The sequence below is a fragment of the Pseudochaenichthys georgianus genome, chromosome 3 (genome assembly GCF_902827115.2).
Source record: "Pseudochaenichthys georgianus chromosome 3, fPseGeo1.2, whole genome shotgun sequence".
NCBI lineage: Eukaryota > Metazoa > Chordata > Actinopteri > Perciformes > Channichthyidae > Pseudochaenichthys > Pseudochaenichthys georgianus.
In genome coordinates, this window is record NC_047505.1 from 4,488,231 (window position 1) to 4,513,997 (window position 25,767).

Here is a 25,767-nt window from a genome sequence, read left to right on the forward strand (position 1 = left end):
AGGGCTACAAGAAACGAGGTGAGAAGCCTACAAGATTGAAGCTGGTCAGATAACGAACAAATGAAAGTGTGTGTGTGTGTGTGTGTGTGTGTGTGTGTGTGTGTGTGTGTGTGTGTGTGTGTGTGTGTGTGTGTGTGTGTGTGTGTGTGTGTGTGTGTGTGTGTGTGTGTGTGTGTGTGTGTGTGTGTGTGTGTGTGTGTGTGTGTGTGTGTGTGTGTGTGTGTGTGTGTGTGTGTGTGTGTGTGTGTGTGTGTGTGTGTGTGTGTGTGTGTGTGTGTGTGTGTGTGTGTGTGTGTGTGTGTGTGTGTGTGTGTGTGTGTGTGTGTGTGTGTGTGTGTGTGTGTGTGTGTGTGTGTGTGTGTGTGTGTGTGTGTGTGTGTGTGTGTGTGTGTGTGTGTGTGTGTGTGTGTGTGTGTAAGCCTGAAGGGTTTGGAGAGGATCTTCAGAGAGGAGTGGACCAACATCCTTCTTAAGATGTGCACAGACCTGGAGAACAACTACAAGAAGCGTCTGACCTCTGTGTGTCCAACAAGGGTTTCTCCACCAAGTACTAACACATGGGTTGCAAGGGGATCAAATACTACACACAGTTAAATGCAAATCTATTTTTATCTTTTATATAATGTACATTTCTGGATTTTCTTTTTGATATTCTTACTCTCACTGTTTATATAAACCTACCATTACAATTATAGACTGTTCATATATTTGTAAGTGGGCAAATTTACAAAATCTACAGGGGATCAAATACTTATTTCCTCCACTGTAGATTATTAGACAGGTGGTCCTATGTAACACTCAGTTGCATGTTGCGCTTTAAATAAACTCTGATTAACTGTATTCTTTGTCTTCAGCTGTCTTGGATTAAAGTGATTGTGTATTTTTATTAACTCATGGGTTACATGAAGTAAAGTCAGTCTTTGAAGTGGAGACTCAATTAGATATTACAATACATATATACCATACATGCACTTTAACTAAGCGTTGGTCACTAGTACATGTACTATGTAATGACAATAAAGTTGAATCTGAATCTGAATTTTCTTCCTTGCAGGTGAACGCAGTGACAGGGTCTTTGTTCACATCCAAAGTACTGGAGGAGCGAGCGGAGAAAGAGAAGAAGAAGAAAGAGGATGAGAAGAATGAGAAGGAGGTGGAGACGCTGACTAGAGATCAGGTGTATGACTGGAGTGCCGGGCTGGAGGAGGCAGACGACTCCCAGCTCTACTTTTCTCCTGACCAAGGAAACGTGGTGTTTGCCAGCGCCATCGACGGGTGGGGCTTCAGGTGAGGCTATCCATCACTCAGGGTGGGGCTTCAGGTGAGGCTATCCATCACTCAGGGTGGGGCTTCAGGTGAGGCTGCCAATGACTCAGGGTGGGGCTTCAGGTGAGGCTGCCCATGACTCAGGGTGGGGCTTCAGGTGAGGCTGTCCATGACTCAGGGTGGGGCTTCAGGTGAGGCTGCCCATGACTCAGGGTGGGGCTTCAGGTGAGGCTATCCATCACTCAGGGTGGGGCTTCAGGTGAGGCTGCCAATGACTCAGGGTGGGGCTTCAGGTGAGGCTGCCCATGACTCAGGGTGGGGCTTCAGGTGAGGCTGTCCATGACTCAGGGTGGGGCTTCAGGTGAGGCTGCCCATGACTCAGGGTGGGGCTTCAGGTGAGGCTGTCCATGACTCAGGGTGGGGCTTCAGGTGAGGCTATCCATCACTCAGGGTGGGGCTTCAGGTGAGGCTGCCCATGACTCAGGGTGGGGCTTCAGGTGAGGCTGCCCATGACTCAGGGTGGGGCTTCAGGTGAGGCTGTCCATGACTCAGGGTGGGGCTTCAGGTGAGGCTGCCCATGACTCAGGGTGGGGCTTCAGGTGAGGCTGTCCATGACTCAGGGTGGGGCTTCAGGTGAGGCTGTCCATGACTCAGGGTGGGGCTTCAGGTGAGGCTGTCCATGACTCAGGGGCTGAAGTCGAATAGTCCATTTAGCTTAGGAACCTTCCTAAAGGAGTGAAATGACCCGGAAGTCCCTCAGTGGCAGCCATGATAAGTGCCGTTCGAATTCTCTAGAATGATGAGAATGATAGGAAAGGAGGTTTCAAACTTCCTTTATAACCTCCTTTTAGCTTATGAACCACTGGACCTCCCTAACCGACAGGAGAAGCAAAAATGCTGCCCCACAATGCCTTGCAGTCGCAGCATTTGTCGTCACTCAACAGTCGGCCGTTCACGGAAACAACCGATTATGACCGAGAAATGATATCATGAAAGTTACGGTGCTTATTAAGCATTTTAAAACATAGGTGGTAAGTTGCCAAAGTGCTTTGTTTTGAACGTGCATCAGTATTATAATCAAAAAGAGAAATATGAACGTTAGTTTTTACTGAAATTATCAAATAAAGTCAACATCTCAGTCTTTACTGAGCTGTGTGGAGTTTGTTCAACTTTTAAAAGATGTTTGAATGGTGATATACACAGTGATCTATGTTAAGGACTAACGTTTATAATAAATACATCTGTATTGATTTAAGATCTTTAGTTCATACAATCATACGTATTGGGATCATTTGTATTAATGTGAACCGGAGGGAGAGGGAGACGAGCATAAGTTTCACTTTCCTTTTTTATTTCAATTCCAACTTTGGTCATGAAGAATATGTTTCACTGTTGTCCACGTTCATAAAGCAAAGCAGCAGCATCAGAGCACGGTGCAGAGTCTCTAGATGAGTTCACAGTAGTCCCTCGTTCTTATTGAACATCCATGTTGTAGTCCGCTATAGAAAACTGTGGTTTCCATAGTTTCCCCACAGCAGCAGACGCACATTCATGACGTCCGCTGGCGCATCATAAACACGTCGGATAGTGAAAGTGCATTCGGATTCTCTAAAGTACCGCAGTCTCTTCTCCTAAGTCCTTTTGAATTCTCCTGTCCACTATCCCTTAACCCCGTGACGTTTCACTCAGAGGTCAAGGGATAGACGATAGGGTTAGAATTTAGGAGCTTATCTTTGGACTATTCGACTGCAGCCTGGGTGGGGCTTCAGGTGAGGCTGTCCATGACTCAGGGTGGGGCTTCAGGTGAGGCTGTCCATGACTCAGGGTGGGGCTTCAGGTGAGGCTGTCCATGACTCAGGGTGGGGCTTCAGGTGAGGCTGTCCATGACTCAGGGTGGGGCTTCAGGTGAGGCTGTCCATGACTCAGGGTGGGGCTTCAGGTGAGGCTGTCCATGACTCAGGGTGGGGCTTCAGGTGAGGCTGTCCATGACTCAGGGTGGGGCTTCAGGTGAGGCTGTCCATGACTCAGGGTGAGGCTTCAGGTGAGGCTGTCCATGACTCAGGGTGGGGCTTCAGGTGAGGCTGTCCATGACTCAGGGTGGGGCTTCAGGTGAAGCTGTCCATGACTCAGGGTGGAGCTTCAGGTGAGGCTGTCCGGGCTTCAGGTGAGGCTGTCCATGACTCAGGGTGGGGCTTCAGGTGAGGCTGCCCATGACTCAGGGTGGGGCTTCAGGTGAGGCTGTCCATGACTCAGGGTGGGGCTTCAGGTGAGGCTGTCCATGACTCAGGGTGGAGGTCGTGTGGATGCACAGGGACTCAGATACTGTATCCTAAAAAGTTTCACCGTCAGTTTCTTGAATTGAATCAGCTTTATCTGTGAGCAGGATCTTTCTTTGCAAGTCAAACAAAACCTTAGCTTGCCATGTTAATTTGACCCAGAAGTGCATTTATTTAAATATACAAGTCCAGCTATTAAACAGTATATATTCAAGACAATTAACCAAAATCAAAATATATACTCATAGCCTCATATACATATATACATATATCTGCTTTGATGCACACTTTACATATGTTATCTGCTAAAGCGGCAATAAGTTGGCAAGAAAATATTTTCTTTTCAATTTTAAACACTTGAAAAGTTGGAATTATTACTTTTTTTTTTCCATTTAAGAAATGATATGGTTACAGGGCAGACTTAACAAAAAATAAATACATTAAGTTGTAGTCAAAACTACATATTTTTTGAAATGGTTAATATGGCCCTGGAACAACCTAGTAACTTCTTATAATACCCAATCCATTTCATATTGTTCTCATTAAATATACCTCCAGTGTCCGCTACATCAGTGATTCTCAAATGGGGGTACGCAGGCCCCTAGGGATACGTTGGGGTACTGCAGGGGGTACGTGAGATTTAAAAAAAAAAGTGAATTAAAAAAATACCATGCATGATTACAAAAATAATCTTTATACAATAAGTTAAATAGAAAACATAATTTTATATAAAATATTCCTAGAACCACCAAGGGGGTCCTCATATAAACATGTCAAATGTGTGTATTGTATTTTATAGTTTTGCATAATATATCATTTTGTTCATTGGTTTGTTAAACATATATTACTTCAGTTGAAAAACTCCTTGGAAAAATCAGTTTACTTGGTTGAGAAAATGTTTCAGAGGGGGTACACTACTGAAAAAAGTTTGAGAAGCACTGTGCTAGATGGTGCAGTCAACTGAGCTTTGATACATGTGGCACTTTATGACCCTCAACATGAACCATCAGAGATCAGAACTATTCTGACCTAATCTAGTTGAGGCCTTTCAAAGTAAACATATCCTGCCTACTCTTTTATTACTTGTAATCGACAGTTTGCCAGTCACAATTAGTGTTGCACGGTGTACCGATACTTGAAAGGTACCGCGATACCCTGCCGTTAAAAACGGTACGATTCCTCCGTTTCATTAGTATCGGTACTTTAAGAATGACGGGGAAAAGTACTCCCGTGAAAAAGCGCAGTTTTAATAAGAGCCGCGTGTGTTCAGCGCTCTGCTTCCACTCCCTGCACTGCAGCCGTGCTTGCAGTCCCGCTCCTCTCAAGCACGTTCTAAGTCCCTCCCATTTCTCGTGCACGCGGCCACGTGCTAGCTGCCAGAGCATGTGAGAAAACGAGAAGCATGGCTGCAAGTGGGAGTGCAACTGCCGCTGCGCCTCGGCTTGTTGACAAAAAAGACGCCAGAAGTCTGTGAACGGGCCGTTCAGGTGTTCAGAGCAGAGCTCCCTGTCGGAGCGTCGGAGCGGCAGAGCGTGATGTGCACTGAAAAGTTTTTTTGTCGCAATATTATCGTTGAGCAAACTTAACTAGCAAACTAGCATCACTATCTGCTAACGTTAGCGTTAGCCTTCGTTTTCTATTAGTTTTTTTCATAGGCTATAAACGGAGGTGGTATAAGTATATATCTTGTACTTGAGTAAAAGTAGAAGTACCCAGGTCTTGTACTTGAGTTAAAGTAGAAGTACCAGAATGTAGGAACAATCCTGCAATCAAAATGTTCCTCAAATAAAAGTACAAAAGTATTATCATCAAAATATAGTTAGAGTAGCGACAGTAAAAGAAGAAGTACTCAGGTCTTGTACTAGAAGCACCAGAGTGTAGGAATACTCTGTTACAGTAAAAGTACTGCATTCAAAATGTTCCTCAAGTAAAAGTATTAAAGTAGCGACAGGAAAAGTAGTCGTTGTGCAGATTGGTCCATTTCAGAATAATATATATGATATGTTTTATAATGATTGATCATGAAAGTGTTCTCAAAGCTGGTGAAGGTGCAGCTAGTTTGAAGTACTTTGTAGACTGCAGGGTAGCTTGTGGATTTACTCCAGGTGGAACTAAAGTCTGATTCAACACTTGATTATATTTCACATCATTCATCCACATCTGTGAAGTAACTAAAGGGATTAATACATGTACCTCTGAACTGTAGTGGATTAGAAGTACAAAGTAGCAAAAGAAACATTGAAATACTTAAATAAAGTACAAGTATCTACAAATTGTACCCAAGTAGTACTTGAGTTTATGAACTTAGTTACTTTACACCAGTGAATATAAAGATAGAAAGACTCAGCCTTGCACAGAGGCATGAAAATACATTTTAAAAATGCTCAACAGTGCTGCCAAAATGTTAAACTCACTGCTACACAATTAAAATAAAAGCTTTTATATATATTTATATTAGATGTGACTCTTGGCGTTTCTGTTATTATTAACACTGCTGCTTTAGTTGTTCTGACTGCTAAAATCATGTTATTCCTAATTTTAAAGCCGATATTCCGTGGGGTCGGGGGGCTCGGATCCTTGTCACCTTTTTCATACCTGATGAGTTTGCATCCCTGATTATATTTAAGACTTTTTCCCTTTTTTTAAGAAAAGTATCGAAAAAGAATCGGAATCGCAATTCTTGACTTGGTATCGGTATCGAAACCAAAATGTTGGTATCGTGACAACACTAGTCACAATATGAATTCTACATCTCTGAGACATAAAGTCTCCATGCTCTCATGTTAGTTGGCCCAAATGGACCAATCCGTGGAGCCCCTCACACACCAGGATCCCGTGGCTAACTAACAGGGAGTCCCCCTGGACTTGCATAGAGCTCCCTGGTTGGTAATAGACGAGATGGGATGGTGGAGAAACGCTCTCCGCAGACCCGTTCTCACAGCGTTATAAACCTTTCTCTTACTCAATATCAAGCCACACTTATCGTTTTTACTTCGGCTGTGAGTGTTTGTGTGCTCAGGATGAGTTTCGCTTGTTCTCGCTGTATCGCCGACCCGGAAACCTGTCCGCTCCTCGCAGCAGCTCACAGCAGCGGCGAGCAGTAATGAGCCTCGCAACGTCCCGACCAATCAGAGCACACTGGGCTCACAGGGAGGGGGGGGGGGGGCAGGAGCTCCAACAGGCCGTGTAGGACAGAGAGTGAATACACATACTATACAGAGATGAGAAACCAATGTGAGTTTGGAACAGTGAACAATGTGAATCTATTCTAGTGGACCTCAACCATGGAACTATGATCAGTAGAACAGGCCAAGACATGGGACCTTTTAAAGTCCCAGTGAAGACATCCCAGTCCTGTCTCTGCTGCAGCAGGAGGAAACTGAGATGTAGAAAACACACTCGTGTTCAGTGTGATGCTGTTGAAATCTCTCAGCCGTCTTAAAAGCTCAATTCCATTCAAAGCTATACAAAGCCAAACACTGCAGGATAGTTCGCAGTAAAGATAATCAGTGTGCCTGCATTACAAATGGAAAGCTAAGAGCTTGATTTTGTGTTTTCCAGCATCCAGCAGTTTGCCCACATCTACAGCCAGAAGATGGGTATTAAAGCCGAGGTGCTGCTCAAAACCCTGTGGGGGGACTACTACCTCAACGCTAAAGCAAAGAGGATCATGAAAGGAGCTCAGGTAATCTAACCGTCTTCTTCCAATGGTTACCAACCTTGTGTGTTTGACTTATTCTTACATTGCCACAGATATCTAACATAAAGAAATGAGAGATTCAGCAACAGCTCCAGCTGTCACTGCTCCTGCCTGGATGGTGATGTGTGTTGTTGATCCATTGCAAGAGGAGCGATACATGTCATTCAATCAGAACTAATAGATCAATAATACAAGAATGTGAGAGCCACTTTAGCATCGCAAACGAAAACTGTTCTTTATCAACATTAAGGTTGATTCAAATGTATTTATTTATTTTTGAAAACTCTTTTAAAGTTGTAATAACTTGACCCTTTTGGTGTTGTTTTGGTCAGTTACAGCCAGTGTGACTTTAAAGCTGTCAAAAGACAATCTTAATCTAACTAATATAAAGTTGAATTGAGGAGCAGTAAAGTGCCCTGTTGCTCAGGTTGACACGCTCTCTGGTATGAACGGTACCCACTGACTGATCAATGGGCGTATGTTAGCCAACCTAAGATCTCGAGGTGATGTTGATGCATCATGGTCCATCTCCCTGTTAGTTAGCTTAGTCAAACTTTTGGTTGAGACAATACGTTTTATATTTCTTGTCTCAACCAAAAGTTCCACTCAATTCTACTCTGCTGCCATGCGCTGGTAAGAACAAGGACAAATATATTTCTAACGGCAAGGTGATGATTATGATTTTGTTATTGTTTGAAAAATCAAATCTGATCATTTCATTAGAACTTTTCATTGACTGTCCATACATGTCCACTCCTGTGAAGTAATGCAGGCATCAACGCACACACCCTAACTGTTAGCAGGTTAAGTGATCACCGCCGTACTAACCATTTACTCAGTTAGTAGCAGTGCTCCACCAGAATTGCTTTAAGGTAAAGGTGTGACACATCACACACTTTGGCAGCAGATTCCTGAGTAGCTTCAGATCTGAGTCGTCTTATTAGTAAGCCTCATTTATACTTTTGTAGCAACACTATTTTTATATAATGGCAAAGAAAGGGTTCAGAGTCTTTTCTTTGTCCCTGTGTCATATGTGGCAGCACTGTTCAATGTTTCTTGAAGACATTACCCACTGTAGTGTGACGTGTGAATACACTCTGTATCAACACACTGTTGTGTAACTTCAGTTAAATACTTGTATGTGTGTAGATTAGAAAGAGGAAAGATAAAGGATCTGCAGTATTTTATGAAGTATTAATCGTACAAAGGTCAGTTTTATACAAGTAGAAGTGTGTATTTACCTGGCAGTAGGCTGTCAGTAATGGCTACGCCTCTCTATTTGAACTGGTAGATCTCAGCAGACTGGCAACTTTAGAAGTAGCTCTCGGTTCAAAAGAGGTTAGGCACCCCTGGTCTAAACCAACCCTACAAGGAGAGTTTCTATTATCAGTGCACTGCAGTCATTTCTAGCTTCAGGCGACAACATCAGCAACATCCAAAGACTACAGAAGAAACACAAACACTTATTGAGATTATGAAATGACTGTTGGAAATAGTTCTGCATTTATGCCTAGAATTCAATCTGAGCTGCGTGTAGCCATGAAGCTATCAACTCAAGTGATCAGTCAAACCTGTTTTTCATCCATCCTGATTTTGTCTTCATCTTCTTGCTCGCTGCAGGCCAAAGGGAAGAAGCCTCTGTTTGTGCAGCTGGTGCTGGACAACATTTGGAGTTTGTATGATGCTGTGGTCACCAGGAGGTGGGTGAACGCTCCATGAACAACATCTCTGTTGTAATGGGATGTTTAAAGTCATTCATAACGCAACGTACTGGCTGACCTTACCACCCTGATTATTCATCCGTGCATATCGGTTTGTCTACCAATGACAATTCCAGCTCTATGATTGCAACAAAAATAATGTTGCGATGTTTAACTGGAAGGATAAACAGAGCAGCAGGACCAAGACTCTAAGACTCTATATACTGTTAGGGATTTCAATATCTGTGACGATCAATACAAAACAGCCTCAGTTGATACAGTTTGCTGGACCCACTATAATAATAATAATAATTCCTTATATTTATTATAGCGCTTTTCCAGATGCTCAAAGCGCTTTACAAATACACATTACACATATATCATACATGCAATGGTCATGTACTGTGGACAATACCCACAGTGATATAATATTACAGCTATAGCTAAGAGAAAAGCTCACAATTGTTTCCGACAATTAGCCGAAGGCAAACATTTTTACAATCCTCATTAAACTTCTTGTTTTTTTTCGTTTGTTTGAAATGATTCAGGTAAAAAATAGCCTCAGTGAAACTGTCAGTTATAAATATTGTTTCTTTTAACCTTCAGTTGGCTTGGCACCCATAGAGCCTTAACTGGCATATATATAGTAATACTCCATATTGAAATAAACCACTGTTGTGCTTTAAGCCTCAGCTTCTCAAAGCTTGGATCACGATAACACATTAATGCTCATGATATTTACACAACATGGAACCGTGTTATCTACGCCCCACAGTCTCTATAAAGGCCCTCTCTCCTCTTCCTGTGACTAGAGACAAGGACAAGGTGGAGAAGGTGGTGTCCTCTCTGGGGGTGAAGTTGATGTCCAGGGACTCCCGGCACTCTGACCCCAAAGTCCTGCTGTCTGCCATCTGCAGCCAGTGGTTACCTGTGTCCCAGGCTGTCCTCGGTATCCTTTGTCCCGTGTCTTCATGTCCTCAGCGCTGGAACAGAACAGGAGGGTTATGTGTGAGCATATTATGGGATGTCTGTGCATCTGGTGTGTTCTTTAACGCAGACTGTAGCAATGGTGTGTGAGAAGCTCCCCAGTCCCTTAGACATCACTGAGGAGCGGGTGGAGAAACTGATGAGTGTCGGAGCGCGGATATTTGAGTCTCTGCCCGAGCAGACGCAAGAACTGAAAAGAGGTACACACACACACACACACACACACACACACACACACACACACACACACACACACACACACACACACACACACACACACACACACACACACACACACACACACACACACACACACACACACACACACACACACACACTCTAGGAGGGGGGTTTGAAAGGCATTAGTGGTTATTAAACAGGGGTGCTATCAAAAAGTTAACATCACTTGCATTATGGGAAATGTAGTATCCAGTGGATCTAGAGATGTATATTTGGGACTAAAAGTCAGGCTATCCCAAGAATGATTGTCATATCCTTCATTAGATCTGTATCTAGTGATTCTGGTACAGGTTTAAAGAGCACTGTGATGCAAAATCTGCTTTAATAAAAGCATTTTATATAAGGGTCCACACTTAATACAAATCTTATTAAAATCGCAATATAAAATAAGTATCATGTTTATTAAAGACTAAATATTATAATGTTGTTTGGCACACATCCAACCATGATCATTGATATATATATTTCAATAATGAAACGATTATTATGCAAAAAGTATCACTTCTTCACATATTGCAATAGCAGCCAAAATTATAGTAATTCCTTATTGTTTAAAATCATGCAGACTTAATTTGTATAAACAATCAGGGATTGGGAGATTTATAACATCACCAAAACAAAACATGTAAACCACTGAAACCAGTGATTAGATGGTGATTGTTAGTTGTCAAGTGAGTGTTTCTAGCTGATATGGTGCCCTGGGCGGATCACCTTTCGCCGGCTCTCTATTCGCCCCCTCTCTTTCCCCCATAGTGAGGCGACCTGAGATCACCCCCGCCCTTCTTTGAGTGTGAGACCTTCCATGCCAGCTGCCTGCTGTCATAAGGCCGCGCCCCCTTCGACCCGCAACCACAAAAACAATATACTATAAGAAATTTCGTGCAAATTGCGCTTGTGCCGCCCCCAGTGAAAACGCTGTCCTGGGCAACAGCCCCTGTCACACATATCAATATCCACCACTGCTGCTATGGGTCCCTTACACTGTTTGAGCTTTTTCTTTAAGGGTTTTAAGCCACACATTTTTATATGGACATTATTGCAGCCTTTAATTCATTTCTGGGGGAAAAAACTCAGAAGATGTCTCCTAATGCTTATATAACAGTTTTTAAATAAAACAAAGTTAAGAAATGCTGTACATTAATCAAACAAAGCATAATGAGAAAAGACATGGAGAGCAGACACAAAATGTCAAGGGGTAAGTAAATGAGTGAAAACTTGAAATGCTTGTTAAAAGAAACAGAATTAAAGCACTATATCTCAGCACGGTGCTCAAAGATGCTCAATGATGCAGTTTTTAAAGTGCAATACAGACGTTTTCTGTCTTATCAAAGAAGAACATTGTCACAAACAAGTATAATTAAAACTGCGGTCACAGATGTGCGCGCAGTGATGAGCGGGCCCTCGCGTCCGTGCGCGGGAGGGCGGCCGGTCGTCCCGGCGTCAAGCAGACGCTCGCGAGTCCTCGGAAATGAGCCGTTGTCATTTCACTAATTTTCGCGTCCCAGACTCCCAGGTCCTCCGGCAGCGACCCGGAAACGGATGTCGGCGCGCCATCTCGAAGGAAAACAAATTTCTCTAAAGGCTCGTTGAGGATCGATTATTGAGGAGTCTGTCTGGAGGAGCCGTAACCAAGGATACATTGATTTAGCGGAGAAAGGAGAGAGGAGTCTCTCTGGAGGAGCTATAACCGAGGGTACACTGATGTATTCTCCGTAGTCGATTTCAGCCAACAGTAATGTTTAAAAGAGGTGTGACTAATGGGTGGACTTATGTCAACGAAGCACAGCTCTGCAAACTGTTCTGATTATAAGTTATTTAAGATGGTCAAATGTGCATCAGACTTTCTGCCCTTTACCGTTTGCTTCTTCACTAATCACATCTCCCCTGGATGTTAGGCTATTTATTATACAACTGCTTTCATTTTGACGCGATGTTTACAGTGAGAACAGCTGCTGAGGTAAGTGCAGAAAGCAGAACAGTGTGTATAATATATATCGCTCAATAATATATGTACCAGGACTACATTTCACACTTTATTTGTAGGCTTTAAGAGATATCTACAAATAAACAGTAGGGTTAGGGAGTGTATAGGTGTCTGTTGCAATGAATATGCCGCCAGCAAAGGGTGTTGTTGGACTAACTGTGTGTGTGTGTGTGTGTGTGTGTGTGTGTGTGTGTGTGTGTGTGTGTGTGTGTGTGTGTGTGTGTGTGTGTGTGTGTGTGTGTGTGTGTGTGTGTGTGTGTGTGTGTGTGTGTGTGTGTGTGTGTGTGTGTGTGTGTGTGTGTGTGTGTGTGTGTGTGTGTGTGTGTGTGTGTGTGTGTGTGTGTGTGTGTGTGTGTGTGTGTGTGTGTGTGTGTGTGTGTGTGTGTGTGTGTGTGTGTGTGTGTGTGTGTGTGTGTGTGTGTGTGTGTGTGTGTGTGTGTGTGTGTGTGGTCTCAGTAGCTTATCTGACATATAATTGGTCAAAAATTGTACATTCTCCGTTAGCCTACGAGCTCCCCGTTTGAGCGAAGGACTATTCCTTGTCAATGTAGCATGACATTGGATATGCGCATAACTTGTCCTGAATTAGAATTTTCCCGAATATTTCCCTATGAGGAGTTTGCCAAAATGTGCTTAAAATGCATGAAAAACGCACATATTTGGAAATTGTAGAGTTTTTGGGGGGCGGGGCTAATGGAAGGCCATTTGAAATATGTCCAGATTCATAAAAGCAATGAGCGTTTCGTGAATATCGGAAAAACTTTATGCAAGTAATTTGGAGTAATTTGTGACATGTAAATCATCAAATTGTGTATTCGCTGTTAGCTTACGACCTCCACGATCCACAAAATGTTCTTCGCAATTTAGTATCATATTGGATAGGGGATGAACTTGTCCTGGATTGGAATTTTTCCGATCATTCCCCTAGGAGGAGTTCGCAATAATGTGCTTAAAACGTACATTTTTCAAAATTGCCGACTTTGTCGGGGGCGGGGCTAATGGAAGCAAATTATTAATATGTCTGCAATTCCATGAGGAATGTGTGTGCCAAAATTCGTGAAGTTCTGAGAAATTATATGTGACTACCACACAATAGGCGCTAGCAAGCAGTTTTTTTGAAAAATTACGTTTGTTTTTTACATTCTCGAAATAGTCGTGGGCTGTGACGTGTGTCCCAAGTTTTGCATCCGATGCTCATTTTATGCTATCGCAATTTAAAAAAAAAAAAGTATAGGCCACACTCTGCATTTGTTGTGACACTTTAAATCTCAGTTTGTGTATAAAACTAAAAAAGTGTCCATCCGCTCTTGAGTTATAAATTGGTGGTGTTTTTGGCGCCCCCTATAGTCCAAAATGCAAATGCTTTGGTGTGCCTATTCCCCAAGACAGACTGAACCTATCCACCAAAATCTGTGATGTTTGGATACATTGTTGATGAGTTATGAGCATTTCTTTCTAGGCCCCGCCTTTTTGCGAGTACGTTTTGATTCATGGCGACAATATTTATCGTCTGTACATGCTCATTTTCTACGGTAATGTGTCTAACCCTCCACTGATGCTGTATACGAAGTTTGGTCTTGAAAAACTGAACATTTAAATTTAAGTTAATATTTCACTGTTTTTGAAGATTATGCTAATTTAAAATGTAGGCGGAGCTTAGGGTTCCAAGAAGATTATTTGTAGAGCAGGTCCACCCGGATATGTGTGCAACATTTCAGGTCATTCGGAGTTACGGTGCGACTTTGTAAACTTATTCCGAAATGGGATTTTGATAGGTGAGCAGGTTGGAATATTTACCCCATTGACTCCAGCATATAAAATGCCTCACCGGTCCTGGCGTCCGTGCAAAAATTATACAACTTTTGAAGCATCCTAAAGGCCTGAAAACAAGGATTCAAAAATGGAATAATAATAAGAATTCCTACAATAACAATAGGTTCCTCGCACATCGTGCTAGGACGCCGTTGGGTCCTAGCGCTCTGTGCTCGGGCCCTAAATATAAGCAAATGATTTTCCGGCCATGTTCCCCTCTGAATTCTGTGCAAATATATCTCAAATATAAACATTGTTTGGATAATGCTTAACACACACTTTTATGTGTGTTTGACTGCTTTTCTTCTTCTTTGGTTCCTATTCAGCGTTCCTCCGGTGTGGAAGTGAGGAGGATGATCCACTCATCATCTTTGTGTCCAAGATGTTCGTTGTGGACAACAAGGCCTTGCCTAAGAACAGACAAAGGTGTGTGTGTGTGTGTGTGTGTGTGTGTGTGTGTGTGTGTGTGTGTGTGTGTGTGTGTGTGTGTGTGTGTGTGTGTGTGTGTGTGTGTGTGTGTGTGTGTGTGTGTGTGTGTGTGTGTGTGTGTGTGTGTGTGTGTGTGTGTGTGTGTGTGTGTGTGTGTGTGTGTGTGTGTGTGTGTGTGTGTGTGTGTGTGTGTGTGTGTGTGTGTGTGTGTGTGTGTGTGTGTGTGTGTGTGTGTGTGTGTGTGTGTGTGTGTGTGTGTGTGTGTGTGTGTGTGTAGGCAGTAGATGGTGCTGCCGTCCTGTTTTTCCCTCTGTGAATACGCCTCACAGAAAACAACAAGGCAAGGCAAGTTTATTTATATAGCACCTTTCAACACAAGGCAATTCAAAGTGCTATACAAAAAAAGAAAGACATCAAGAAAATGGCATTTATAATCAGTCATTAAAAAGCAAAGACAATAAAATAAACATTAAAAGAAAAAATACATGGATAAGAGTTTCAGTGCAGTTTAAGATGTGAATAGTTCAATTAAAAGCAGCGGCAAAAAGAAAAGTCGTCAGCCTGGATTTAGATGTAGATGTTAAAGAGAAGAGGCCCCAATATGGAGCCTTGAGGTACCCCACATGTCATATTTGTCAACTCAGATTTGTATTTACCTATAGAAGTACAAGTACAAAACTTTTTCTTCTCACGGCGGAATATTACTGCCAAAAGTCACGTGACTCACTCCCGTGACTTTCGGCAGTAATATTCCGCCGTGGTTGTGCTCATACACACTCACACATGCTCACTCACACATGCTCCACAGCAGCAGGGGCAGGGTCGGCTCCAGAACAAATCGAATGGGGGGGCAATCATTTACCACGGGGGGGCACACTGCCGTCAACAACCAACACACAAACACCAACGCAACTTCAATTTCAAAACATGCTGTAAAGTCTCTTGTCTTTCACACACATTGCACTGTGCACTCGCTCCCTCTCTCACACACACACAGCGCTGTGCGCACTGCGCGCGTCATTAAGCCAAGTCTCTCTCTCTCACACACGCACACACACACACACACACACACACCGCGTGCGTCATTACGCATATGTGGCGGAGTGGTGAGGGTAGGTGTTTAAAGTGTTTCACCCCCAGGAAATTATAAAGACTAGGTCTAATACTGCTAAGGACATTCAGGTTCGTTTTACACCACGGGCAGAGACAGTTTTAAGGGTCAACATACAGTTTTATTTATAACATACAAAATATCTAAAAACACCACACACACAATACATTTGAATAAAATACCCACTTTGGGGAAACGGACAGGGCTTGGCTTACCACGGCGGCAGTTAACAAAAAGGGGAGTAAGGGGTCCAAAATAAATCACCCGTGACACTGCACACCACTCAAAACGGATATGTGAAGAAAACCACTGCCACCACCAGGGAATCTGCCGCCTCAGGCCCACAGCACCTGTCCGGCACAGGATAAAAGGTTATAATTCTGACAAAAGGATAAACAAAAGAAAACAACAAAATACACCAAATCTGAATGAATGTAAACAATTGAATAAACAAATTAAAGCGAATCTAAAGGACAGCAAGGAATACACAAATTAAATAATAAATGTCCTTATAGTTGTGTATTAGGACTAATCCCTGATGCCAAGAACGGCTCCAGCAACAGGCCAGAGCAAGCAGTCTGGGCCTGTCCACAGTGAGGAGCGAAGCTCACAGAGAGCCCAAAACTCACAGAGAGCCCAAAACAGCAGCACGGGATAGGAATAGTTAGAACACCCCTGGAAAGGGGATTGGAATTACTATAAAATCTGTATGAAAGTGACGGTTTAATTTATAATATGGGGGAGGGGCTCATACGTACCACCCTGTTTTGTCATCATCCCTGTGTCCTGTAGTTCCCTCGCCTACATACCCATCCATAGTCGGGTTGGCTCTGCGTCTCCGTTTGGGCACTTCGGGTCTCGGAGTAGCGCTGGCAGCCAAGGCCATGTCCCACACTTTGTTAAACTCCCCACCACAACGGAGTTTGCGTACACAAGCTGTTGCACAAGCCACGAGACTTAAACCAACATATGTTATTAAAGGGGCCTATTCTGCTGATGTTCAGGTGTATATCAGTATGTAGTGTCTCTACTTTAAAGAGTCCTCTCCTGCTGATGTTCAGGTGTATATCAGTATGTAGTGTCTCTACTTTAAAGAGTCCTCTCCTGCTGATGTTCAGGTGTATATCAGTACAGTATGTAGTGTCTCTACTTTAAAGAGTCCTCTCCTGCTGATGTTCAGGTGTATATCAGTATGTAGTGTCTCTACTTTAAAGAGTCCTCTCCTGCTGATGTTCAGGTGTATATCAGTATGTAGTGTCTCTACTTTAAAGAGTCCTCTCCTGCTGATGTTCAGGTGTAAATCAGTGTGTAGTGTCTCTACTTTAAAGAGTCCTCTCCTGCTGATGTTCAGGTGTATATCAGTATGTAGTGTCTCTACTTTAAAGAGTCCTCTCCTGCTGATGTTCAGGTGTATATCAGTATGTAGTGTCTCTACTTTAAAGAGTCCTCTCCTGCTGATGTTCAGGTGTATATCAGTATGTAGTGTCTCTACTTTAAAGAGTCCTCTCCTGCTGATGTTCAGGTGTAAATCAGTGTGTAGTGTCTCTACTTTAAAGAGTCCTCTCCTGCTGATGTTCAGGTGTATGTCAGTATGTAGTGTCTCTACTTTAAGGAGTCCTCCTGCTGATGTTCAGGTGTATATCAGTATGTAGTGTCTCTACTTTAAAGAGTCCTCTCCTGCTGATGTTCTGGTGTATATCACTATGTAGTGTCTCTACTTTAAAGAGTCCTCTCCTGCTGATGTTCAGGTGTATATCAGTATGTAGTGTCTCTACTTTAAAGAGTCCTCTCCTGCTGATGTTCAGGTGTATATCAGTATGTAGTGTCTCTACTTTAAAGAGTCCTCTCCTGCTGATGTTCAGGTGTATATCAGTATGTAGTGTCTCTACTTTAAAGAGTCCTCTCCTGCTGATGTTCAGGTGTATATCAGTATGTAGTGTCTCTACTTTAAAGAGTCCTCTCCTGTTGATGTTCAGGTGTATATCAGTATGTAGTGTCTCTACTTTAAAGAGTCCTCTCCTGCTGATGTTCAGGTGTATATCAGTACAGTATGTAGTGTCTCTACTTTAAAGAGTCCTCTCCCGCTGATGTTCAGGTGTATATCAGTATATAGTGTTTCTACTTTAAAGAGTCCTCTCCTGCTGATGTTCAGGTGTATATCAGTATGTAGTGTCTCTGCTTTAAAGAGTCCTCTCCTGCTGATGTTCAGGTGTATATCAGTATGTAGTATCTCTGCTTTAAAGAGTCCTCTCCTGCTGATGTTCAGGTGTATATCAGTATGTAGTGTCTCTACTTTAAAGAGTCCTCTCCTGCTGATGTTCAGGTGTATATCAGTATGTAGTGTCTCTACTTTAAAGAGTCCTCTCCTGCTGATGTTCAGGTGTATATCAGTATGTAGTGTCTCTACTTTAAAGAGTCCTCCTGCTGATGTTCAGGTGTAAATCAGTGTGTAGTGTCTCTACTTTAAAGAGTCCTCTCCTGCTGATGTTCAGGTGTATGTCAGTATGTAGTGTCTCTACTTTAAGGAGTCCTCTCCTGCTGATGTTCAGGTGTATATCAGTATGTAGTGTCTCTACTTTAAAGAGTCCTCTCCTGCTGATGTTCAGGTGTAAATCAGTGTGTAATGTCTCTACTTTAAAGAGTCCTCTCCTGCTGATGTTCAGGTGTATATCAGTATGTAGTGTCTCTACTTTAAAGAGTCCTCTCCTGCTGATGTTCAGGTGTATATCAGTATGTAGTGTCTCTACTTTAAAGAGTCCTCTCCTGCTGATGTTCAGGTGTATATCAGTATGTAGTGTCTCTACTTTAAAGAGTCCTCTCCTGCTGATGTTCAGGTGTATATCAGGCTGCGGCCACACGAGGACGGCTAAACGCATAGGATTAACGCAAACGCAATCGCAAACAAGCTTCCGTCCACACGCAATATTCACCGGATAGTGTCTGTCCACACGAGACCGCTCCGTTTAGCTCCAACCGCTGGAGAAGCTGCAGTACATATGCCGAGCCTGTACGTGGCGCTGTAACTTCCTCCACAAAAGCAGCGAAGAAGCATGGTTGTCATGGTTGCCCTTCTGTTTATTCTCCGCGGTGGGGGCCGAGGGAACCGGGCAGAGTTTTTCGCCAGTCAACGTGAATTAAAGTTTAAATCTTCCGGACACAATTATAAAAGTGCCGGTCAAAGGTCTTCTTTGTTATTTATTGAGCTTTAAAACAAATGAATAACGACTCTATATATTATAATAATAAAATACACGGAGCCTCTCTTTTTCCTCCCTCTCTTCGGACAGCGTCAGTGTCTGTCTCATGCAGCAGCTGATCCAGTAACGAGTGACCCGGCCGACAGGAAACATAAACATATTTATGTTACTAGTTTAGGTAGTTTGAGAGGTAATTAAAATAGCTAAGGGTGATGATCTGACTTGAAGTGTGTGTTTTGCTGCAGCGGGAGGAGCTGCAGGTGAGCAGAGCTGTGTGTCTCCGTCCTGTCAGATTAGACTTCACTCGCGTTTAGGTCCATATCGAGAGAAAGATAAATAATCTGAATTCAGGGTGCAGTTTACTTTGACGCGGGGGTGAGCAGCAGAGGTGGGGAGAGGCGGGGCTATTGCCTCATCATTATTGCTGTAGATGTTGCACAAACAACTGTAGCATGGTCAATAGCGTCCGGAGCACGATAGCAACTCTGCGATCCGCCATTGTTGTTGTTGTTGGTGGCGAAACAATTCAGCAATGGCGCGGGGTAAGCGGAGGTGAGCAGAAGAGGTGGGGAGAGGCGGGGCTATTGCGCAATCACTATCAGTGATCTGAAAATGTTCGGATAGGGCGCACACACGGAGCCGTTTGACCCCCCAGAGAGTTGCGTATGCTGTTCTAACCACCTTGGGACCCGTTATCGTTTCCTCAGTCGTTTAGTGCCGTATTCGGTCGTCCTCGTGTGGCCGAACGGTCTATATGACACTAAACAGTAACGCAAACGGCCGTTGTTGTCCTCGTGTGGCTGCAGCCTCAGTCAGGGGTAGACAGTAAGGGTAAAAAGCCACTGGCCCCCCCCCGGGCCGGTGGACTTGTATTATCACTGGCCCCACCATTGTAACCACTGGCCCGGAGCATTCGTCCAAAAAAAAATCGACTAATAATGAAGAAAATTAACACATTTGTTGCAATAGTAATGTATGCACTACATTACTACTTGAACTACAACATTTGAATCATCAGTTCTTCCTCATTTTCCTCAATTGTTCATATTTGGTTTATTAAACTAATAATATTGTGGACATTGTTAAAAAATGTCTGCTATTATTATGAGTATTATTATTTGTATAATGCACTTTCTGCCTTCCTGTGATTAGGAGTTAGAAATGTAATGGCTATGTAATTGATTAGATTAGAACCTTCATTATCATAAACTGCTGGGACATTTCGCCAATACCTTTATATTGTCTACTCTTCACTTACTTGTCAGCATAGGTCGGCATTGATGTACAGAGCCACAGAAGACCTTGTTTATATTGGCATCATATTGAGAGGTGCAGCCAGTGACGCGTCCTAAAACCAGGAAGTAAGCTGCTGGTTCCCTCCACAAAAAGCAATGGGATTTCTCCACAGGGTTTTGGAAAATAGCTGGAAATAAGGTCTGTGGAAAACAAACCTGTTTGATAAATGCACGTTTTGTTCAGCCGGATAATCTCCACATGTCTACCCTACTTTTATAATTTTCGAATCATAAATCTAATCGATAGATTATAAAAGGGTTTTAGGACGCGTCACTGCACCACTAGAAGCCAACTCCATCGATCAAGCTGAAACTTTCTCTCCCTCTTCTTCTCATGCTCCCTGTCACTCTCCTTTAACTCCTCCGGTGACTTTCTTTTATTTGCAGAATTTTTTTTGCCCGGCGCTTGGTCGGTTGTTACCGCTGGTATTAAAAACATTTTGGCGAATGGTTAGGTGGCGCGATAGTCTGTAGTGAAGGAGCGCGCTCCCGCTCACAGGAGCCTGCTCCCGCTGCGCTCCGCAGCAAACAGCTGTTTGCTTTTCACCCAACAACAACAAGCCACTCACGAAACGCTATATTGTAGCGTTGATAAACGAAACAATTTAACAACATTGCTAGTCAAAATACCAATACCACAGAAAACATTTTTTTTTAAACAATATTTTTAGTGGCCCGAGCGGGCAAGTGGAAAGTACGTTATGCTGGCTCGGGGTGTCTAAATAGTGCTTCCGGGCCAGCGGGCCATTTATAATGTCGAGCCCTGTCAGTATGTAGTGTCTCTACATGTCTCCATGCTTTAATATTCAAAAAGCTCTTTATTGTTCTCATACTGCAGCACCTCTTTTCACCCTCTGTCTGAAACCAGAGCCCAGTCTGCTCTGTTGTGACTGGTCAACCGCTTAAAGATGTCCAGTCCCCCCTTAGTCTTAGCAAGCCACACGTGTTACATAGTGATGTCACTTTGTTCAGTAAGTAACAAAGCAGTCCAATGGAGGCATTTCAGACAAGGAGGGAAACTCCCTCTGGAGGGAACACAGGGATTTTAGTCTTTGCAGACCATTGACATGCACAACAACAACCTATATAACACACTACAGGGAAGGGAAAACACAAAAAAGCAACATGGCCCCTTTTAAGATGAATCTTCTCCAGCTTGAAATCGAATAATCTGTCTCAGCTGTGTGATTTTGTGAATGTCAGAAATAATATCATCTCAGTCACTGCTCGGTTACATTTAGTTTTTTTATTTGTGCAGCTCCACTAAATTGGAACAGTCTGCAAACCTGTTTAATACTCATGGTACCTGTCACTGTAAATAGAGTTTTGTAAACTGTACCCTGTACATTATGTTGTATGTCATCCTTATTGTTGTTCTGTTGTTTTTATGTTACATGTTTAATGTCCTGCAGGTCACCCTTGAAAAAGAGATCTTTTGATCTCAAGGGGCTTCACCTGGTTAAATAAAGGCTACAATACACTCTGGCCAGAGTGGAAACAAATCTTCAATCGAAGTCCTTCAGCGGTAAAAAGCCATGAAGTGTGTTTAGCAGACTTCTTTAATATCAATATATTGTTTAATTTTCCAGCACACTTTTTCCCCCTTCTTCACAATGTGGAAAGGTCTGCATGTGGTTGCCTTCGTCCATCTTCAGGAAGCCATTACTTCATAACCGCGGCAGGCGAGTCCAGAAACCCAGGCCTGGCATTCCAATTATTACCACTGAGCGAGGAGGAGGCAGGGACTGAGCCAGGAAGCACGAAGCCTTGTATCTACCACACAGCAATGTTTTATTTAGATGTTCACCTCATACACCTTATATCCTTCTGTTTAACATAGTTTGGTCTAAACTCAGGCTGTGGACTGAATCATATCAAATTAATGCAAAAGAGAGTGATCCGTCTCACTGAGTCTGCTGGGCTGCTGCTGTTGTTAGGGGCAAATGATGGGCTGTTTTACATGGTTTGTCATCATGGAGCAGAACTCTGTGGCATGGCGTCACTGTGAGCAGCTGCGTTGCTGTAGTCACTGTGTTCCCTTTGAAGAGGTATACACTCACACACACGCTCATACTCCAACCACACAGCACACCACACAAAAGGTCATGCAGCAACACAAATGTAGGAATAATTGTGCTCGCTTTTTAACGTTTACCCTCAGGTAGCTATGTGGGAAATGTAAAATCTATTATATATTTCTAAACAGAGTCCATGTGTGACAAATTGATACCCAATTAAACATTATATTTCGAAATTAAGTTGGTCAACATTTTAAAATAGGACTCGGTGGGGTATGATTGGTTTATTAAATGAATGGCTGGTCATTCCCATTGTAGGGTGCTTACAGTTAGTGGGCTAAGAAAAACGTTCACTAGTTTTAAGGAGCCTTTAACAATTGTAAAACTACAACAGACTATCTGGCTATCATGCCAACACTTGATCACATAGCAGGTTCCCCCTGCAGTTTAAAGTGAGCCAGCTTGGATCGGGGGGGTCTTCACACAATTGAGACTGCCCAAAGATGCTGGACCTCTAGAAGGATGTTAAAAAGGACATTACACAGCTGCTGGGAATTACCTTCACTCTGGATCCAGCACTTTATATACTTGGTATACTGCCCAGTGAAATGATGGATAGAAAGGGGATTCTCTTGCTAAGAATGCCAACAGTGTCCTGGCTGGAGCCGCAGCCCCCCTCAGCATAATGCAATAGTTTATGTTCAGCCAATACCAGAACTCTAGTCACATACGTAGTTCACATACACATATGTATTCATTCATTCTGTTTTTCTTCTTTTATTTTCTTCTTCTTTTCTAGTTCACTGTACTCTTTGTTGTTGACTGTACCACACTGGCTATTGTTAAGCTAGTATTGCATATCATTGATGCTAAAAGATGGACAATATTTGAAATGTGGTGATTTTATTTAAATTGATATAGATTTGTTTTAATATCAATGAATACATACGTCTCATTAATGTCCATGAAAGACGGGGATGCATTTATCAAGGGTACAAAAAGTGTAAGCATCTCATTTGTGAAAAATTAAAGTTAAAAAATAATAATAATATAGTGAGCCAGGGAACTGCAGTGTTGTCCTTCAAACGGATCTTTAAACTCATTCATTGATCAAACTTGACTTCCTGGATTGTATTTTATCATCTCACCGGTACCTGACGAGACACATAATATACTCAGATATTCAGTAAACCAAAGCCTCACTTCACTGCTGTTGTGTGTGTGTATGTGTGTTTTTAGGCCGTTGACACACGAGGAGATTGCACAGCGCAGAGATCTGGCGAGACAGAGACATGCTGAAAAACTGGCAGCTGATCAGACGGCAGCAGAGAACCCCTCAGCCCCCCCCATCTCAGGGAGCATGCCACAGGAAGGCCAGCCTGCAGAAGTCAGCACAGGTTAGCTTGACCCTCCCCCTGAGTCTTTTCTATCTATCTTTTAATTTATCTAAATTCACAACACTTTGCAAAAATACTGGTACCAATATTTGTTTTAGTTTGCCCATAGGCAGTTTTTACACCATTGTCTGTCACAGAGAGAACATGTTTCCATTGCTCCTAGGAGTAAAACATTTAAAGCATTTCACGTAAATGATCGCTGAGTAAATGATCGCTACGTAAATGATCGCTGAGTAAATGATCGCTACGTAAATGATCGCTACGTAAATGATCGCTACGTAAATGATCGCTACGTAAATGATCGCTGAGTAAATTATCGCTGAGTAACGCTACTTAAATGATCGCTACGTAAATGATCGCTGAGTAAATAATCGCTACGTAACGCTACGTAAATGATCGCTAAGTAAATGATCGCTGAGTAAATGATCGCTGAGTAAATGATCGCTGAGTAAATGATCGCTACGTGAATGATGGCTACGTAAATGATGGCTACGTAAATGATCGCTAAGTAATTGATCGCTACGTAACGCTACGTAAATGATCGCTACGTAACGCTACGTAAATGATCGCTGAGTAAATAATCGCTACGTAACGCTACGTAAATGATCGCTAAGTAAATGATCGCTAGGTAGCGCTACGTAAATGATCGCCGAGTAAATGATCGCCGAGTAAATGATCGCCGAGTAAATGATCGCCGAGTAAATGATCGCTACGTAAATGATCGCTACGTAAATGATCACTACGTAAATGATCGCTACGTAAATGATCGCCGAGTAAATGATCGCTGAGTAAATTATCGCTGAGTAACGCTACTTAAATGATCGCTACGTAACGCTACGTAAATGATCGCTGAGTAAATAATCGCTACGTAAATGATCGCTAAGTAAATGATCGCCGAGTAAATGATCGCCGAGTAAATGATCGTCGAGTAAATTATCGCTACGTAAATGATCGCTACGTGAATGATGGCTACGTAAATGATGGCTAAGTAATTGATCTCTACGTAACGCTACGTAAATGATCGCTACGTAAATGATCGCTGAGTAAATTATCGCTGAGTAACGCTACGTAAATGATCGCTAAGTAAATGATCGCTGAGTAAATGATCGCTACGTAAATGATCGCTACGTGAATGATGGCTACGTAAATGATCGCTAAGTAATTGATCGCTACGTAACGCTACGTAAATGATCGCTAAGTAAATGATCGCTAGGTAGCGCTACGTAAATGATCGCCGAGTAAATGATCGCCGAGTAAATGATCGCTACGTAAATGATCGCTGAGTAAATGATCGCTGAGTAAATGATCGCTGAGTAAATGATCGCTGAGTAAATGATCGCCGAGTAAATTATCGCTACGTAAATGATCGCTACGTGAATGATGGCTACGTAAATGATGGCTAAGTAATTGATCTCTACGTAACGCTACGTAAATGATCGCTACGTAACGCTACGTAAATGATCGCTGAGTAAATAATCGTTACGTAACGCTACGTAAATGATCGCTAAGTAAATGATCGCTGAGTAAATGATCGCTACGTAAATGATCGCTACGTGAATGATGGCTACGTAATTGATCGCTAAGTAATTGATCGCTACGTAACGCTACGTAAATGATCGCTAAGTAAATGATCGCTAGGTAGCGCTACGTAAATGATCGCCGAGTAAATGATCGCTACGTAAATGATCGCTGAGTAAATGATCGCTGAGTAAATGATCGCTGAGTAAATGATCGCTACGTAACGCTACGTAAATGATCGCTAAGTAAATGATCGCTGAGTAAATGATCGCTGAGTAAATGATCGCTGAGTGAATGATCGCTACGTGAATGATGGCTACGTAAATGATCGCTAAGTAATTGATCGCGACGTAAATGATCGCTACGTAAATGATAGCTGAGTAAATGATCGCCGAGTAACGCTACGTAAATGATCGCTAAGTAAATGATCGCTATGTAACGCTACGTAAATGATCGCTACGTAAATTATCGCTACGTAAATGATCGCTGAGTAAATGATCGCTGAGTAAATGATCGCTGAGTAACGCTAAGTAAATGATCGCTACGTAAATGATCGCTACGTAAATGATCGCTATGTAAATGATCGCTATGTAAATGATCGCTACGTGAATGATGGCTACGTAAATGATCGCTAAGTAATTGATCGCTACGTAACGCTACGTAAATGATCGCTAAGTAAATGATCGCTAAGTAAATGATCGCTACGTAAATGATCGCTGAGTAAATGATCGCTGAGTAAATGATCGCTGAGTAACGCTACGTAAATGATTGCTGAGTAAATGATCGCTAAGTAAATTATCGCTACGTAAATGATCGCTAAGTAAATGATCGCTAAGT

The 25,767-nt window shown here is 42.7% G+C and overlaps 1 protein-coding gene across 2 annotated transcripts in view; it reads left to right on the forward strand.

Moving 5' to 3' along the window:
- efl1 (elongation factor like GTPase 1) overlaps positions 1-25,767 on the forward strand; it is a 136,867-nt gene that overhangs the window by 11,281 nt on the left and 99,819 nt on the right. For both annotated transcript variants that reach the window (XM_034106822.1, XM_034106832.1), the window contains exons 7-13: positions 1,055-1,287; positions 7,104-7,227; positions 8,863-8,942; positions 9,755-9,891; positions 10,007-10,129; positions 14,292-14,391; positions 23,255-23,412. In XM_034106822.1, the coding sequence (XP_033962713.1) occupies positions 1,055-1,287; positions 7,104-7,227; positions 8,863-8,942; positions 9,755-9,891; positions 10,007-10,129; positions 14,292-14,391; positions 23,255-23,412 (955 nt within the window). The remainder of the gene's footprint in view (positions 1-1,054; positions 1,288-7,103; positions 7,228-8,862; positions 8,943-9,754; positions 9,892-10,006; positions 10,130-14,291; positions 14,392-23,254; positions 23,413-25,767) is intronic.